Here is a 15,040-nt window from a genome sequence, read left to right on the forward strand (position 1 = left end):
ATGAAGGAAACTGTTGGTTCATTGAGTACACGGACTCCCATGTTGCTTCAGTTTCGGGTAATCCTTTCTACTTCACTAGCCATTCATTTGCTCCCAATTCTGGACTCCAACGAATGCCCAATACGGTTTCAGGCCATAGTTGTAACTCAAATTCAGCTGTGAGCTTCGGTTGTTGTACTTGTACCGTGTGATTTTTGCCCAGTTTAAGTTTTAACTGGGAGATATGGAAAACATTGTGAATTGATGCTTCTGGGGGAAGATCAAGTCTATAGGCAACCTCCCCTATGGTTTCAGTGATGCGATACGGACCACAGTACCTAGAAGCTAATTAGGAGCTAATTTTTCGGCCCTTTTCTTTGCTAATGAGCGTTGATGGTATGGCCTCAGCTTGAGAAAGACTTCATCTCCTACTTTAAACTTGAGTTCCCTTCTCTTCGTGTCTGCCAACTTCTTCATTCTGTTTTGAGCTATAGTTAGATTTTCTTTTAACGCATTAATAGCCAAGTCCCTCTCTTTCAACAATACTTCGACCTCATTATTAGGTGTCTTCTTCTCTCCGTAGGATATTAAGGGTGGTGGAGGTCTACCATAAACGGCTTGAAAGGGAGTTGTGCGTGTGGAAGCATGGAAGGTGGTATTGTACCATAATTCAGCCCATGGTATGAACTGGTTCCATTTACTAGGCTGCTCATTACAGAAACACCTTAAATATGTTTCCAAACACTGGTTAACTCTTTCCGTCTGTCCATTTGTTTATGGATGAAACGCCGTGCTTCGTTTGAGTATGGTATCCATAGTATAGAACAACTCCTTCCAAAAGTTGCTAAGAAAGATTTTGTCCCTATCCGATATGATCGACTTAGGAATGTCATGCCTTCTGACTATCTTATCAATGAATTTCGCTGCTACTTGCTTTGCTGAGAAAGGATGTTTCAAAGTGATAAAATAAGCGTATTTGCTCAATCGATCGACCACGACCATAATAACATTCATGCCCCCTGCTTTAGGAAGCCCTTCTATGAAGTCCATAGTCCAATCTTCCAAGATACGGTCGGGTATGGGTAGCGGTTGAAGAACTCCCGCCGATTTGGTCGCTTCATATTTATTTCGTTGGCAGATTTCACATTGTTCTACATAATTCTTAACACCTGTTTTCATTCCTTTCCAATAAAGCTCGCCACTCATCCGTTTGTATGTCCTTAGAAAACCTGAATGGCCTCCAAAGATAGAGTCATGAAAGGTGTGTAAGAGGCTGGGTATAAGTGAAGATGATTTAGACAAGACTACCAGTCCCTTGTATAGTAACTTGCCATTCACCAATGAGTATTTTCCTTCCGGTGGAGGGTTAACTTGAAGTTGTTGTGCTATTTGTTGGAGTTCTTCATCTTTCTCAACTTCCTTTGTAACTATTTCCATATCCACAATTCCTGATGTGGACATTGTATTCAACTCCAATGGATGTTCCACTCTTGAAAGTGCATCGGCTGCTTTATTTTGGAGTCCTGGTTGATATATAATCTCAAAGTCATATCCCAACAGTTTGGTTAACCATTTTTGAAACTGTGGTTGAACCTCCCTCTGCTCCAATAGAAATTTTAGAGCTTTTTGATCCGATACAATGGTAAACCTTCTTCCTAGGAGATAATGTCGCCATTTCTGTACTGAGAGTACTACAACCATCAATTCTCTTTCGTAGATGGATTTGGATTGGGCCCTTGGTGATAACTTTTGGCTGAAGAATGCGATGGGATGGTCGTTCTGAGATAGGACTGCTCCTAAACCGCTGCCTGAAGCATCAGTTTCTATCATAAAGGGTAAGGACCAATCGGGTAGTGCTAGCACAGGTATTGTAGTCATAGCTGTTTTCAAACTTTCAAATGCAAGTGTAGCCTCTTCATCCCATTTGAAAGCGTTTTTCTGCAACAGTTTGGTCAAGGGTGCTGCGATCTCTCCATAACTTTTGACAAAGCGTCTGTAGTACCCCGTCAGCCCTAAAAATCCTCTTAAACCTGTTATATCTTTAGGTTGGGGCCATTGTAGCATGCTTCGTACTTTACCCTGATCTGCTTCTACCCCATTTTTTGAAATGATATGGCCTAAGTATTGTATTTGGGAATGGGCGAACACACATTTTTTTCGATTAGCATATAACTGGTTATCCCTCAATATTTCAAAAACCATCCCTAAGTGTCTCTCATGCTCAGTTATGTCCGAACTATAGACAAGTATATCATCAAAGAAAACCAGTACACAACGTCTGAGGAAGGGCTTAAATACCTGATTCATGAGAGATTAGAAGGTGGCAGGAGCGTTTGTCAATCCAAACGGCATGACCAGAAATTCATAGTGGCCTTCATGTGTTCTAAACGCAGTCTTCTCAATATCTTCTTCCTTCATTCGAATCTGATGATAGCCTGACTTTAAGTCCAACTTGGAGAACACCGTGGCCCTATGTAATTCATCAAGAAGTTCTTCAATGACCGGAATGGGAAATTTATCAGCTATTGTGATTTTGTTCAGTTTTCTATAGTCCACACAAAACCTCTAACCACCATCTTTTTTCTTTACCAACAACACGGGGCTTGAAAAAGGGATGTGACTGGGCCTGATTATTCCGGTCTGAAGCATTTCTGTAACCAGTTTCTCTATCTCTTCCTTCTGATTATGGCCGTACTTATATGGTCTCACATTGATCGGTTTTTGTTCTAGCAAAGTGAAGATGCGATGATCTACAGCTCTCTTGGGTGGTAAGGTTTTAGAAATGTCAAACAAATCAGAATATTGGTTTAGTAAGAATTGAATCATCGGCAATTCTTCCTCATCACCATGCTGGCTCTGTGTTTTGCTTTCCTTGGAATCATTTTCTGTCTCATAATTTTGCCAATCAATCAGAAAACCCTGGTCTTCCTCATCCCATGTTTTTTCTAAAGTCTTCAGTGAACATTCGGCTCGAATCAAGGCAGGGTCCCTCTTTAGAACTACCTTGTTTCCTTCCTTCCAAAAGACCATTGTTAATGATGGCCAGTGTACCTTTATGGTACCAGTTGTATCCAGCCATTGCATTCATAATACGATATCCACCTTTCCTAATCCACGGCCAACAAATCAGCCACAATCGTCAGTCCTTCAAGTTGGATTTCGACTCTGCTACAAATGCCCTTCCCTTTACAACTCGTGCCGTCCCCAATTATAACTCCAAATTGAGTGTTCCTGTCCATAGGGATCTTCTTTTCCTTGACCAGCTCATAGTGGATGAAGTTGTGGGTTGCCCCACTGTCAGTTAAGACGATTATCTCCTTCCCCTTGACTACTCCCCTCAGTTTCATAGTTCCCTTGGTTGTCAGGCTGGTAATAGCACGGTATTCTATCACAGCTTCATCTAATGCCTCCAGCTGTTTGATTTCCAAGGGCTCTGCCTTTTGTGTGTCTGAACCTTCCCCTTCTCCTATACTTTCTTCTTCATTCAAGATAAAGAGCATGAGCTCCCTTTTCTCTTTTATTTTCAGCGGTGCCCATGAGAATATTTCTCCTTACATCTAAAACAGAGTCCCTTGTCTAGGCGTGATCTAAACTCTGCATCAGAAAGTCTCTTAACCGGCGGTTCTCCCTTTTGATAACTTCCTTTTAGAGGTATCGTGATTTGTTTCATTTGGAACTCATTTTTCCTCAGATTTCCTTTGTCATTGTTTCAGGGGGCCTTAGTATTAGTGGCTTCACCTCTTTTCGACTCTGAAATCCCCATCTCTGCTTGTGCCAATTTGAGGGCCAAATTTCGGACGTTAACCAACTGGGCTGCCATCATGCATTCTTCTAATGTTCGAGGGTAGCGACTCATCACTTCTGCTTGCAGCACCGGTTCTAATCCTGTCAAGAAGGCATCACGAAGTACGCTTTCTGCCATGTGAGGAAGGGGTGCCGAGTAGTTCACAAACTTCTTGACATAATCGTTGTAAGATCCCTCTTGCTGAATCCGTATAAGTCTGGCCCCCAAACTCTTCTGTCCCGTGTCTCTGAAGAACTCAAACATTCGAGTCTTTAAATCCTTCCACGATTTCACCTTTTTTCGGTTGTGACTCCATCTGTACCAATCTACTTCATCTTGTCCAAAGCTTACCACAGCCACCTTGACTTTTTCAGCTTCCGGCAGGTTATTGATCTCAAAGAAATTTTCTGCACGGTATACCCAAGATTCTGGATTTTCTCCCAAAAACATGGGCATTTCCAACTTCTTGTACTTGCTTCGATCAACCATAGTGGTGTTAACTTCAGTGGTTACGTCCATCTCTTCCATTTTGCCCTTCATCTTCATGATGGATCTGTCGGAGGTACCAGACTCTTCCTTCTTCTTATAAGATTAATTTTCTCTCAACTCATCTGCCAGCCTATCCATACTTTTTTTTTCATTTCGAGCATCATTTCCTTAAGGCTCAGCACTTCCTTTTCTGTTCCTTCCAACTTCTCTTCCATTTGCCGCTGCGCCATTAGCCTTGTAGTTACTCCCAGCTTATCGTGGCTCTGATACCAATTGTGAGATTCCTCACTCCTTTCTATACTAATTTAACTATCTTAATGGCAGAAACAGAGGCAGCACTCTGTATTTATAATGCCAAATAACAGTAGCTACAATATGAAAAAGGGAAATAACAAGGAAATAACAACAGAAAACATAAGAACATACCAACTACTCTCTCTAGAGCTAGGGCAAACTCCCTCAGCCGCCAAAGGCTCTCCTCACCATTACATTCATCATATTTTTCATACCTACCCTGATCCCCTCCCCCTACTATTTATAGGACAAGTGCCTGAATAGGACAAAAGATAATATCCTGTCGGCCCCACCTGCTGCTCCACTATCCCACTACCCCATTTTAATTCTTTCTTTCATCCTTGCTGTCTTGTGTAATTACTTTCTTGCCCTTTCTCTTATACACATTAATAATAGGAGGCCTTACAGATTCATTCAAAGGATGTATCTGCTTAATTGAAGTCTATCTTTAGGTATGGCATTCTCATTATATCTTATAACCTTATATCTTTTGTAGATTTTCTTTTCAGACAGATATAAGACTAGAAGGTAAAGCAATTTAGCCTCTACAATTACTAGAACTTAAGCTTCTAAATTTCAGTCAAACTGAAGGGTCAGCAACAAGGTGCAGACATTATCACAAAAGTTCATTCCACCAAAAAAACCTGTCTTTTATTACCTTAGTTTATGTAGAAGAGGCTAAAATGGTCTACAATCAGCCTATCTTTAGGTATGGCATGCTGTTTATACGATAAGCTTGTTCTCTGTCGAAAAGAAAACTACAAATACACTGGTCTACAATCAGTATCAATGGATTTTTTCACCGCATCCATCACTAGCTGTGTCTTCCTGCTTATCTGTGGCCACTTGCTATCAGGACAACACCCTGTGGTTCTTATTACTTGTACAAGCCTCGAGAACTCTGCAATCATCAGAACCTCTTGTGGTATCTCATTGGCCACCTCAACTTCCTCCGGTTTTGTGTTCCATCCAATATGGAGTTCTGCAAATTTTGCTCCCAAGGTGATATCAAATGATGCCGAAGTCTCTTGGTAAGGGATGATGAAGTCATAAACGTTCACCGATCCATGAGTACCAGTTATGGTTATGTCCATGCTGGTATGAGATAGGAAAGAACAATGAATTGTGGCAGTTGTTTCTTTTGATGATTTGCCCCAATGAAGGGAGGCTGTGCAGGACAAGATAACACCCGCTGAGTTCTTGGTAACATCTGGTAGTGCACGGACTTGTATTGGCAATTCGTAGTTTTTTGCCCACAAGAGTGCTCCAATGCAGTACCAGGCCAAGTCTCCCAATGCACCCAAAGCATCCAGGTCCGGTTTTACTCTTATATCTTCTTCAAGAAACTGTTTTGTTGCTGACGTTGTTGATGAGCTGTGAATCTTGAAATTGCAAACAGATACTTGGTCACTTGCTGCATTTAGAGGTTTTGCTGGCTAAAATCTATCTTCTTACATGAATGGTTCAACTTCTACCAGAACTCAATTACCTCGTTAACTTTTCAGCTTTGTTTCTAACTAGTTCCTACTATTTATTATTAATACTATAATTCAAGTATTGTTGTGATTGTGACACACTAATTGAACCTAAAAAGGATGATTTAACTTGGGTCAAAAAGTTCGTAAGGATCGTTGGTCAACTCTATTTTCTTGCTTAACATATCCTACCAAATCATTATTTTTTATTCTAACCAACATGACATCAAGAGTGTTACTTATTAGAATTAAAATCTAAAGTTTAATTAAAACCTCTCAAAGTTCCAGGTTCTAAATTTAAAATTTAGCCTCATGTAGATATTTGAAAAGTAGTTAAATCTAGATTTTGAAGTTGGGAAAAAATCTTACATAGTTAACATAGCCAAAAAGCTTAGGATCGGAGATAATCTCTTCCATTTTGGCAGTTCGAGGGTGATGCAGCCACATAGATCCATCCATGAACTGCACACCGTTCGACTCACAGGCATCAAGAATCTGATCAAGCTCTTCAACATCAAGCGCTGTAGGTTTCTCCAAGAGAATGTGCTTCTTCTTCTCAGCAGCCAAAATTGCCCACCGCCGGTGAAGGCTGGTAGGCAGTGGCATGTAGACGGCATCCACACAAGGGTCATCGAGAATCTGATTGTAGCTTCCATACACCTTGACGGTTTCTGGCAAGCCATTGACAGCAGCGAAGTTCAAGGCCTTGTCAAGTGATCGACTGGCAACGGCGGTGACGGCAGAGTTGGGTGCTGAGTTTATAGCTCTGGCCACTTTTCTGGCAATCTCAGCACAGCCGACAATGCCAAATCGGATCGGGTTCTCGGCCATCTGTGGTTGCTATCGATGACTGAAGAGCTGGGAAAGATGTGAAGAAATGGAAGGATTATCACTATAGAAAGAAAGGAGATGGTAGTTTTATTATTTTGGGGTATGCATTCGTGGATGGTGATAGGCATGGTGTCTGTTTGTGATTGGTTAAGGGAAGGATAAAAGCTGATATGGCAATATGGATTTTGTATGGTTGAGATCCATGGCTTGCTCTTAACTTGATCACCCTTCTTTGTAATTATGAGATTTAGACTTTTGCTCTCCTTTTATCAATTTGTAGCTTTGAATTCTTCTCTATAACAATAATCCCCATGAAAGTCTACCTTGTTCAACCTTGGTTGGATTATAGAGACTTCAGTGTCAAAAGGCAATTTTGTAGAATGACACATTTTTGCATAAGGTTTTTTTTTTTTTTTTCTTTTTTTTTTTTTTTTAACTGCTTAAGTTTAGATGATCTTTTTAAAGTTTGGTGTATGTTTGAAAGAATCAAAATTCCTTTTTGTTATATTTATATAATCGCTCTAGAACACCTCTTCAATCACTAAAAGTGATTTAATTTTTAAATTTAGACCTATAAATGTAATTAAATTATTTTTGAACAAATAATTAAAAGAATATCTGAAGGTGATTTCAAAGGTGGTTAATCTCCTAGGTTGGTCCATGATCCTCTTGTCTATCATTTGCTTATTACTTGGAAAGGGTAGCTTTTTAGTTATAACAATAACAATATTTTGCATTTCTTTTCATAGTTGCAACTTTTTACAAACAAGATTTAGAAATTTGAGTACCACGTTTGATTTTTGATTGTAGCAGAGACTCAACCATTTTCCTTGTTCATATTTCATGTTCATTCATCATATATGAAAAGCAATCAAATCATTGAGTATCAAAGTATTATTTTCTTAATGATGAAAAAAAGAGCCAGAAAAAAACGGAATCTAAAGGTATGTCTTTTAACCAGAAAAAAAAAAATCTCCCATTTGGTTTATATGATTCGAAAGTTACACTTACACCTATATCTCTCTCCTCCCATCTCGTACATAACTATTACAAAATTAAAAATAGAAGGCGTAAATATATTTCAGGCTACACTTATCTTTGTCCATCTCAAAAAACTAACAACGATTCTTTCGTTGCTATTATAAAATATCTCATTTCTTTTTATAACAAACTTCTTTTTTTCTCTTCTTGGCTCCATGAAAGCCACTTTTCTCCCCCGTAAAACCTCCCTCACACGCACACACATGGGAAGGAGAGAGAGAGAGAGGGGAAGAGGTTTACAAAGCTAAAAGAAAGGGGCAGCTACCAAAACATTAATAAAACTAAATCACTATATTTAATTTCTTCTCGTTGTTTCCCACAATCTAAAACATCTTTCATTTGTGTATCTCTATGAACCCCACTCACCAACATTAGAAACTCAATCAACAGGAAATTCACCCAAAAAAAGAAAAAGTAAAGGCTTTTTGATTGAAGAAGAGAGGAAATTTAGTGATCTTGTTTCACATCCCACTCTGCTCTGCCTAATCTGAACTCCAAGCTCGGTTTCTTGCACTCTGAATTGTATCTTTTGATTGCACCTGAATCACATTCCTGTCATATATATATATATAGTTTCTCTTCAAATTCTCTTCCTTGTTCTTAATTGATCAATTAGGCTTAATCGAAACATGCTTTTTAATCATTTAAAAATAAATACCATATAATTGTTTGGATTTTACACTTCATTCATATTTGAATAAAAATAAAATATTTAATGTGGGTAGTACCTGAATTTGGTGCATGAATTTTCGTTGTGTTGACAAAGTTGGTGTATTGACATTATCCATTTCATTAGAGTTTGTTTGTGGCCAAACATCTCTGCAAAATGAAGAAGCTTCAATATATGATCATCAGAATATATATAATATATAGCTTGGAATAATGTCCTCCATTAATAAATGATCTTATTATATTATTGAATATATGTTATTATAGGAAAGCAAATTTATTTGGTAAACCAATAGAAAATTCAAGTGGATCATGATCCTTTGGAGAAACAGGAAACGAGGATGAAGAAAAACATGGTAGGGTGGATTCTCATCCTTCCATACCATATCACCACAACCATGTCAATTTCTCCCTAACACAAATGGCATACTAAATTAAATTGATTTTTTTTTTTTAATGAAACACATTTTAAATGAACTAATAAAAACTTTAGAATAAGACACCGTTTGGGCTGTTTCTCTTTATCAACTGAAAAAGAATAAACTCTTGCATTTTTAGGTTGGTTCATTTATTCATTTTGCTTAGGTATATTTTAAATATTTTTTCAAGTTTTAGATTTGTTGCATTAAAGTCCTTTTCATTTAATTATTATAGATTTTATTATTTATTATTATTTTTTATAAGGTACTTAATTACAGTTTCTTTTTTGTTATACAATCTTCTTCTAAACACCTTTACCATATTTTTAGAATAATCCAACATCTACTAAAATAGAGGTTTTTCGGTCGTATTTGTCAAAACAATATTAGAAAACACACGCAAGAAAAAATATATCATTTAAAAAATATTGACAGATTGATTTGAATTTAAAACCATAGCAGCGTCAAATATTCTCATTTCTAGATAAAATTCCAAGACAGAAAAAAAAAACAAACAAAAAAAAAACGATATAAATATAACATTATTTTCAAATATAATAAATTAAATAAAAAATATTTACAACAAAATATTACGATATATACACAATAGGTTGCAATAGACTAAAATGAACACACAGAGTAGTCTATCTTAATCTAGAATACATAGATTGAGATATTTTACTAGATCCGTAAAAATTTTGTAATTGAAAATAATGTTTTTTAGCATAGATAATAAAGTTCTTTAAAACAATAAAATTAAAATATGAAACAAAACCATTATCAAATTAAGACTTAACTGATGATCCAATTATGTCGATTTCATTCGATTAGAAATCAGTTTAAGGTTAGACAAGAATATATATATATATATATATATATATATATATATATATATATATATATATAAAAGCTCAACAAACTATCAAAGGTTTCCATTCTATCTAATAAAATCTCTCTTACACATCGACAATCATAATCGCGTTTCCAAAGAAACAAATTGAAAACACTAACTAAACATAATTGTTCAGTTACCTTAAAAAGTAACCCAAAATTGACCATATCCCCAAAGTGATCAATTATTAATACCCTCAATATCCAAAATGAGCAATTCTAATGCATTATTCCACAACATTATTGCAACAGCCAAGTTCTCAATATGTCAAAGCATATTAAAAAGCAAAACCTTTCTCAAACATATTCTTACGGCTTTCTTCTAAATAATTTTTATTTTTTTTTTTTTAAAAAAAGAGGGGACCTAAAGTAAATCCAAAATTGAAAATTAAAAGAAAGAAAAAAACGTAAATAATACAGAAATCATCACAAAAAATTACGTGATTCACCAACGAGTTGTGTTGGTTATGTGTATACACAGAGAGGAAGAGATATATATTACAAATATCCTTTTAGGGCTAGAGTTTGTATATAGTGCATCATTTTGAAACCCTAGGGTCAAACTCATAAAACAGTTCATGAATTAGATTTATTTGTTTGATATACTAAATAAATAGAGTTGGTTATTAAGAGTGTATAAGTAACAAATTTAAGACAATGCTTCCAATGTGTTCATTTAAGAGAGCTTGTAATTAAGTGTTGTTCATATTATATATTCATTCCAAGGAAGGGACTTTTTATTTGAAAAATCCATTAAATTAGCAAAAACATCTACTGAAACAGAGAAATGGAAAAAAAAATGAATATCTAATTAACTAACCTTGAAGAATTAGACCAAAGTGTGGAGCAGCCAAATTCCATATCTGACGGCGGCTGGGCGGACCGGTCGGGTGGAGCTCTTTGATCGCAAAATTGCTTAGAGCCACCGTGATCTCCTCTGGTCGTGCCCATTATTGTAGGAGATACATCGTCCTCTCCCGAGCCATCCGATTGGCCTTCATAAGACAATTATATATTTTTTTGGTACTAACAATGGGTAAGTGAGGGATTAGGATGGAAAGTCGTATGTTGTCATATCAATAAAGCAGATTGTATTTCATGTTTTCTTATAACTAGTTTGAATATGTATTTTGATAGCAAATATATTTAGAATATTTCAAACCTTTATGATACTTTATAACCATTTTATTTTATTTTTTGTCTTTCAAAATTAAGTCTCTCCTATCCATTTTCTTATAATGATTTGCATCCTTCTCAAATTAAGTAAAATAATGAAATTCTTAATCAAATTTAATTTTAAAAATAAAAACAAGTTTTTAAAGTTACGACCTTGTTTGATAATTATTTGATTATTTGGTTTTTAGTTTCTGAAAATTAAACCTACAAATATTCATGTCACCCGTAAATTTCTTGTTTAATATATCTATCCATGTTTTAAAACATCAAGTCAACTTTTAAAAACTAAAAATAGTGATAGCTTTTAAAAACTTGTTTTTGTTATAAGATGTTGACTAAAAATTCAACTAAAAAATGAAAGAAAATAGACTTAATTTTTAAAAAACTATTTAGTAAATAACGCAGTCTTATTTTTTTAGCTTTCAAAATTCGACTATTGTTTTTAAAACATTAATAAAAATAGATAAAGAGGCACTTAAACACTTAATTTTTTAAAGACTAAAAACCAACTATCAAATTGTTATCGACTAAATTTTTAAAATTTTAATTTTCAGTCCACAACAACCCAACTAATACTTTTAAAAACAGATCTATCAAATAAACCTATTTATTCGATAAATTTTAAAACAAAAATAATTTGAATATATATATATATATATATATATATATAAAATATAATAATATTTTAGATTCTATTAATAGATATCGACAAATTATTGATAGAAGTTTACTAATGGTTATTAGTATTTATGGGTGATAGAATTTGAAATTTTTCTATATTTCGTAAATATTTTATGAAGTTTAAAATTTTTTATAAACGTATAGATAAATAGATGAAAAAGAAAAGATCAAAACTCAAATGTCAAATATTTAGCTATGCATAAATTGTCTTAAAGATATGCATAAAATTAACTTAAAAAAAAGGACGAGTTTCTTCAATCAAATATAACTTGTATTAAGAAACCAAACAGAACCAGACCACAATGTAAAACTCACCCTCTAATCGCCTTGAGACTTTTGAAGTTTGAAATAGAAAAATAAATAAATAAGAATTATTATTATTATCGTCATCATCATTTTATTGTATTTTGAAAAAGAAGAAAAGAAAAGAAAAGAAAAGAAAAGAAGAGCCAAAGCAATACGAATTACCTGAGGAAGCTGCAGGTTTGTCAGTAGTCTTAACAGTTCGATACATCTACAATAAAGAAAGAAAGAAAAAACACTCATCGGGAACCCATCTCATTTATATCTTCACAAAATTTCAAAATACCAAAACAATATAAAATACTATCAATTAGTTTTTAATATATTATATTTTGTTTGTAATCTTTTCTCTTTCATCTCTGAGTTGTGGGCTCTCTGGTACTGTCTATGTTTCTTCATTAGTCACGAGGGGTTATTTAAGTTTATATTATTTTGTAATCATCACAACCTTTTTTTTTCTTTTTCTTTTTTCCTTTCTCTTTCATTCTCTATTTTCGAGATAAAAGAGAAAGAGAAATAAATTTAGCTTTAAGAAAGAAAATTCAGAGTGATTGATCATAACCATTCATTAAGGCACGTACATACATTCATTCACTTACTGCTGTTTCATTCATTCAAATCACTGACTATTTTTTGAGACACACACAAACAAAAAAAAAAAAAAAAAAAAAAAGAAGAAGAAGAAGAAGAGGAAGAAGAAGAAGAAGAAGAATAAGAGAAGGTTTTAGGCTTTTAGTAATTAGTTAATTACCTGTAAATGACTTTTGACATGAGCTAGTGTTAGATCCTTAACATCCATCAGCTCAAGAACTGACTTTGGTGTTGCTCCTGCAAAAATGAAATACCCCGGTTTTTTTTTTCTGTTTTCGAAAACGATTAAACATATGTTTCAGTCTCTAATGCTTTTTGTTTAATCATATCATTCACTAAGGTTAAAAAAAAGTCAAATTAGTATCTTGTGTGTGTTTTAACCATCGTTATTTTCTATCATATCGAAGACGAAAAAGAAGAAATAGGCCATTAAAAAAGTGAAATTTAATTTTTTAATTCCATCTCAGCAAAATATCAAGAAATCTCAATAGAAAATTGGAAGATTTTTGAACAAATCAAACCATTTCCTTCAAATTTATGCTAACTCACACACTCAAGCGTATACTTGAAAACTAAATCGAACCATTTCAAACCAAAAAACACACTCAAACATATATATTAGAGGCTAAAAAGCGAAAAAAAAAGAAGAGAAAAAGTTAGTATTCATTGTTTTACTTTCATGGCCACCGAGATGTTCGACAGCATGAACAAAGCGAGCATGTAAGGAGGTAGTCCATCTCATTCGAGGAGCTCTCATGCTTCGTTTTGGAGGAAGCTTCTGCAAAAATCTGGATCTCATCATCATCATCCCATGAGAAGAACAAACATCAGAAGAAGAAGAACAACAACAAGAAGCTGCATTATTATTATTACTATTACTATTACTATTATTATTCAAACATTTATTAATTGCTTCTGCACAAACAACCCCATTGTTGAACCTCGCTGAACAATTATTATTATTCCCTCCAACTCCTCCGCCGCCTCGATGATAATAACCCATTTGAGCCACTCCTCCTCCGCCGCTGTTTCCGTTCGTATTTGAGTAATTTGGGAAGAAGCAAGCTGATGGAAATTGGTGAAAATAATGGTGATCTTTTTGATCTACACCCAAAAATGGAAATGGACGGTTGTGATACACCGGAATCCCTTTGATCGGTCGTAAACCGTCCGATGATACGTCGAACATCGAAAGCCCTCGAAGATGCGGGAGCGGCGGCGGTGGATGTAGTGCTGCTCCACCGAACAAGTTGCTGTTGTTGGTTCCTAAAGAGAGATCGGTTTGAGTTTGAGACTCATTTGAGAAATTATTTTGGAATTGGGAGTTTCTTTGAATCAAAAGATCAGAACTTGTTTCTGAAAATCCATGGCTAAGGGTTCTAATTGATGAATATGAAGAAGACGACGAAGAAGACGATGAAGAAGAAGAAGAAACATTTGGAGGGCTGATTTGAAGAGAGAGATCAGGAAGTGAGGTTGAAGAAGGTTCAATAAAAATACCTTCTAAGGGCATTTTTTTTTTTTTTGCTTCTCCCTAACCTCTTTTGTTCTTCTTGTTTTTGCTTTAGCAAACTAATAGCAGCTTTTTTTTTTTCTTGCTAACTTGATGATGAAGGAAATGAAAAAAAGAAAGAGTAGAAGATGGGGGTTATTGAATTTTGAAAAGGGAAAAAAATTAAAGGTGGGAGCTTTGGATCTTCAATGGGGGGAGGTTTCAAGATTTGATTTTTATTTGTTGGGGATGAGAAAGATAGGTTTTCTTGTTGGAATATGATAAAACCCAGATGGGAAAGCTCAGAAAAACTTGAAAAGGAACAAACAAAACCCAGAAACCCAAATTAAAGAGAAAATGGGTGTAGAGAGAGAATGAAGATAGGAGAGAGAAAATGAGGAAAAAAAGAGAGAAAAATATGGGATTTTGGGATTTGGGGTTTGTGTATATTATGGTGTTCTCTCGATAGCATATCTCAGAAAATGACACTGAAGAAGAAAAAGAAGGAAGAAGGAAGAAGAAGAAAGTAGAGCAAAAGCTTTCTCTCTCTTCTTACACACTCTCTCTGGTCAAAAGCAGAGAAATAAGAAAATAAGAAAAGTTTGGGTGAATGGATGAAAGATTCCAATTTCTTATCTTTTTTTTTCTACCACCGTTATGTTCTAACTAATTGAGCATCGTTACATTTAATCTTGAATATAATCGTAAATAATTAAATAATTTTCATAAGGAATATAACCATTTCGTTATTGGTTTTTTTATTTTTATTTTTGATAATTAAGTCTATTTCTGTTGTATCACTTAGTATGATGTCCATCTTTCTTGAAATTTTTTATCAAACAAAAAAACAAGCTCGTAAAAACTTTTCTTTTTAGTTTCCAAATTTTACTAGTCTTTAATTTTTAAACTATTGGTAAAATAAAAA

General features: G+C 34.8%; 2 protein-coding genes across 6 annotated transcripts; both read right to left on the reverse strand.

Annotated features, from left to right (window-relative positions):
* Positions 1 to 5,175: 5,175 nt before the first annotated feature.
* Positions 5,176 to 7,170, reverse strand: LOC103496207 (uncharacterized oxidoreductase At4g09670-like). The gene is made up of 2 exons (XM_008457976.3): positions 6,391 to 7,170; positions 5,176 to 5,928 (listed from the first exon to the last, which is right to left on the reverse strand). The coding sequence occupies exons 1-2, from the start codon at positions 6,850 to 6,852 to the stop codon at positions 5,305 to 5,307; spliced, it is 1,086 nt and encodes a 361-aa protein (XP_008456198.1). The 5' UTR covers positions 6,853 to 7,170; the 3' UTR covers positions 5,176 to 5,304.
* A 995-nt stretch (positions 7,171 to 8,165) lies between these two features.
* Positions 8,166 to 14,705, reverse strand: LOC103496208 (transcription repressor KAN1-like). Of its 5 annotated transcripts, none has more exons than XM_051086276.1 (7): positions 13,552 to 14,701; positions 13,299 to 13,401; positions 12,784 to 12,860; positions 12,198 to 12,243; positions 10,693 to 10,867; positions 8,622 to 8,712; positions 8,166 to 8,445 (listed from the first exon to the last, which is right to left on the reverse strand). In XM_051086276.1, exons 1-7 carry the CDS (start codon positions 14,134 to 14,136, stop codon positions 8,341 to 8,343), a joined length of 1,182 nt encoding a protein of 393 aa, XP_050942233.1. In that variant the 5' UTR covers positions 14,137 to 14,701; the 3' UTR covers positions 8,166 to 8,340. The 5 variants fall into 5 exon arrangements, with proteins under 5 accessions (XP_050942233.1, XP_008456202.2, XP_050942234.1 ...); XM_008457980.3 differs by having other exon boundaries at positions 13,549 to 14,701; XM_051086277.1 differs by having other exon boundaries at positions 13,565 to 13,704.
* Between the last annotated feature and the right edge of the window lie 335 nt (positions 14,706 to 15,040).

Source organism: Cucumis melo, chromosome 6 (genome assembly GCF_025177605.1).
Source record: "Cucumis melo cultivar AY chromosome 6, USDA_Cmelo_AY_1.0, whole genome shotgun sequence".
Lineage (NCBI taxonomy): Eukaryota > Viridiplantae > Streptophyta > Magnoliopsida > Cucurbitales > Cucurbitaceae > Cucumis > Cucumis melo.

Bases quoted from the DNA above. Each gene is read 5' to 3' on its own strand.
- LOC103496207 (XM_008457976.3), bottom strand. From the start codon at position 6,852: ATGGCCGAGAACCCGATCCGATTTGGCATTGTCGGCTGTGCTGAGATT. The intron at 5,929-6,390 runs GTAAGATTTTTT...TGCAATTTCAAG, and splicing joins TTTTTGGCTATGTTAACTAT to ATTCACAGCTCATCAACAAC.
- LOC103496208 (XM_008457977.3), bottom strand. From the start codon at position 14,136: ATGCCCTTAGAAGGTATTTTTATTGAACCTTCTTCAACCTCACTTCCT. The intron at 12,861-13,298 runs GTAAAACAATGA...TCATTTTTGCAG, and splicing joins ACATCTCGGTGGCCATGAAA to GAGCAACACCAAAGTCAGTT. The intron at 8,713-10,692 runs GTTAGTTAATTA...TTCATTTTGCAG, and splicing joins CTTTGGTCTAATTCTTCAAG to AGATGTTTGGCCACAAACAA.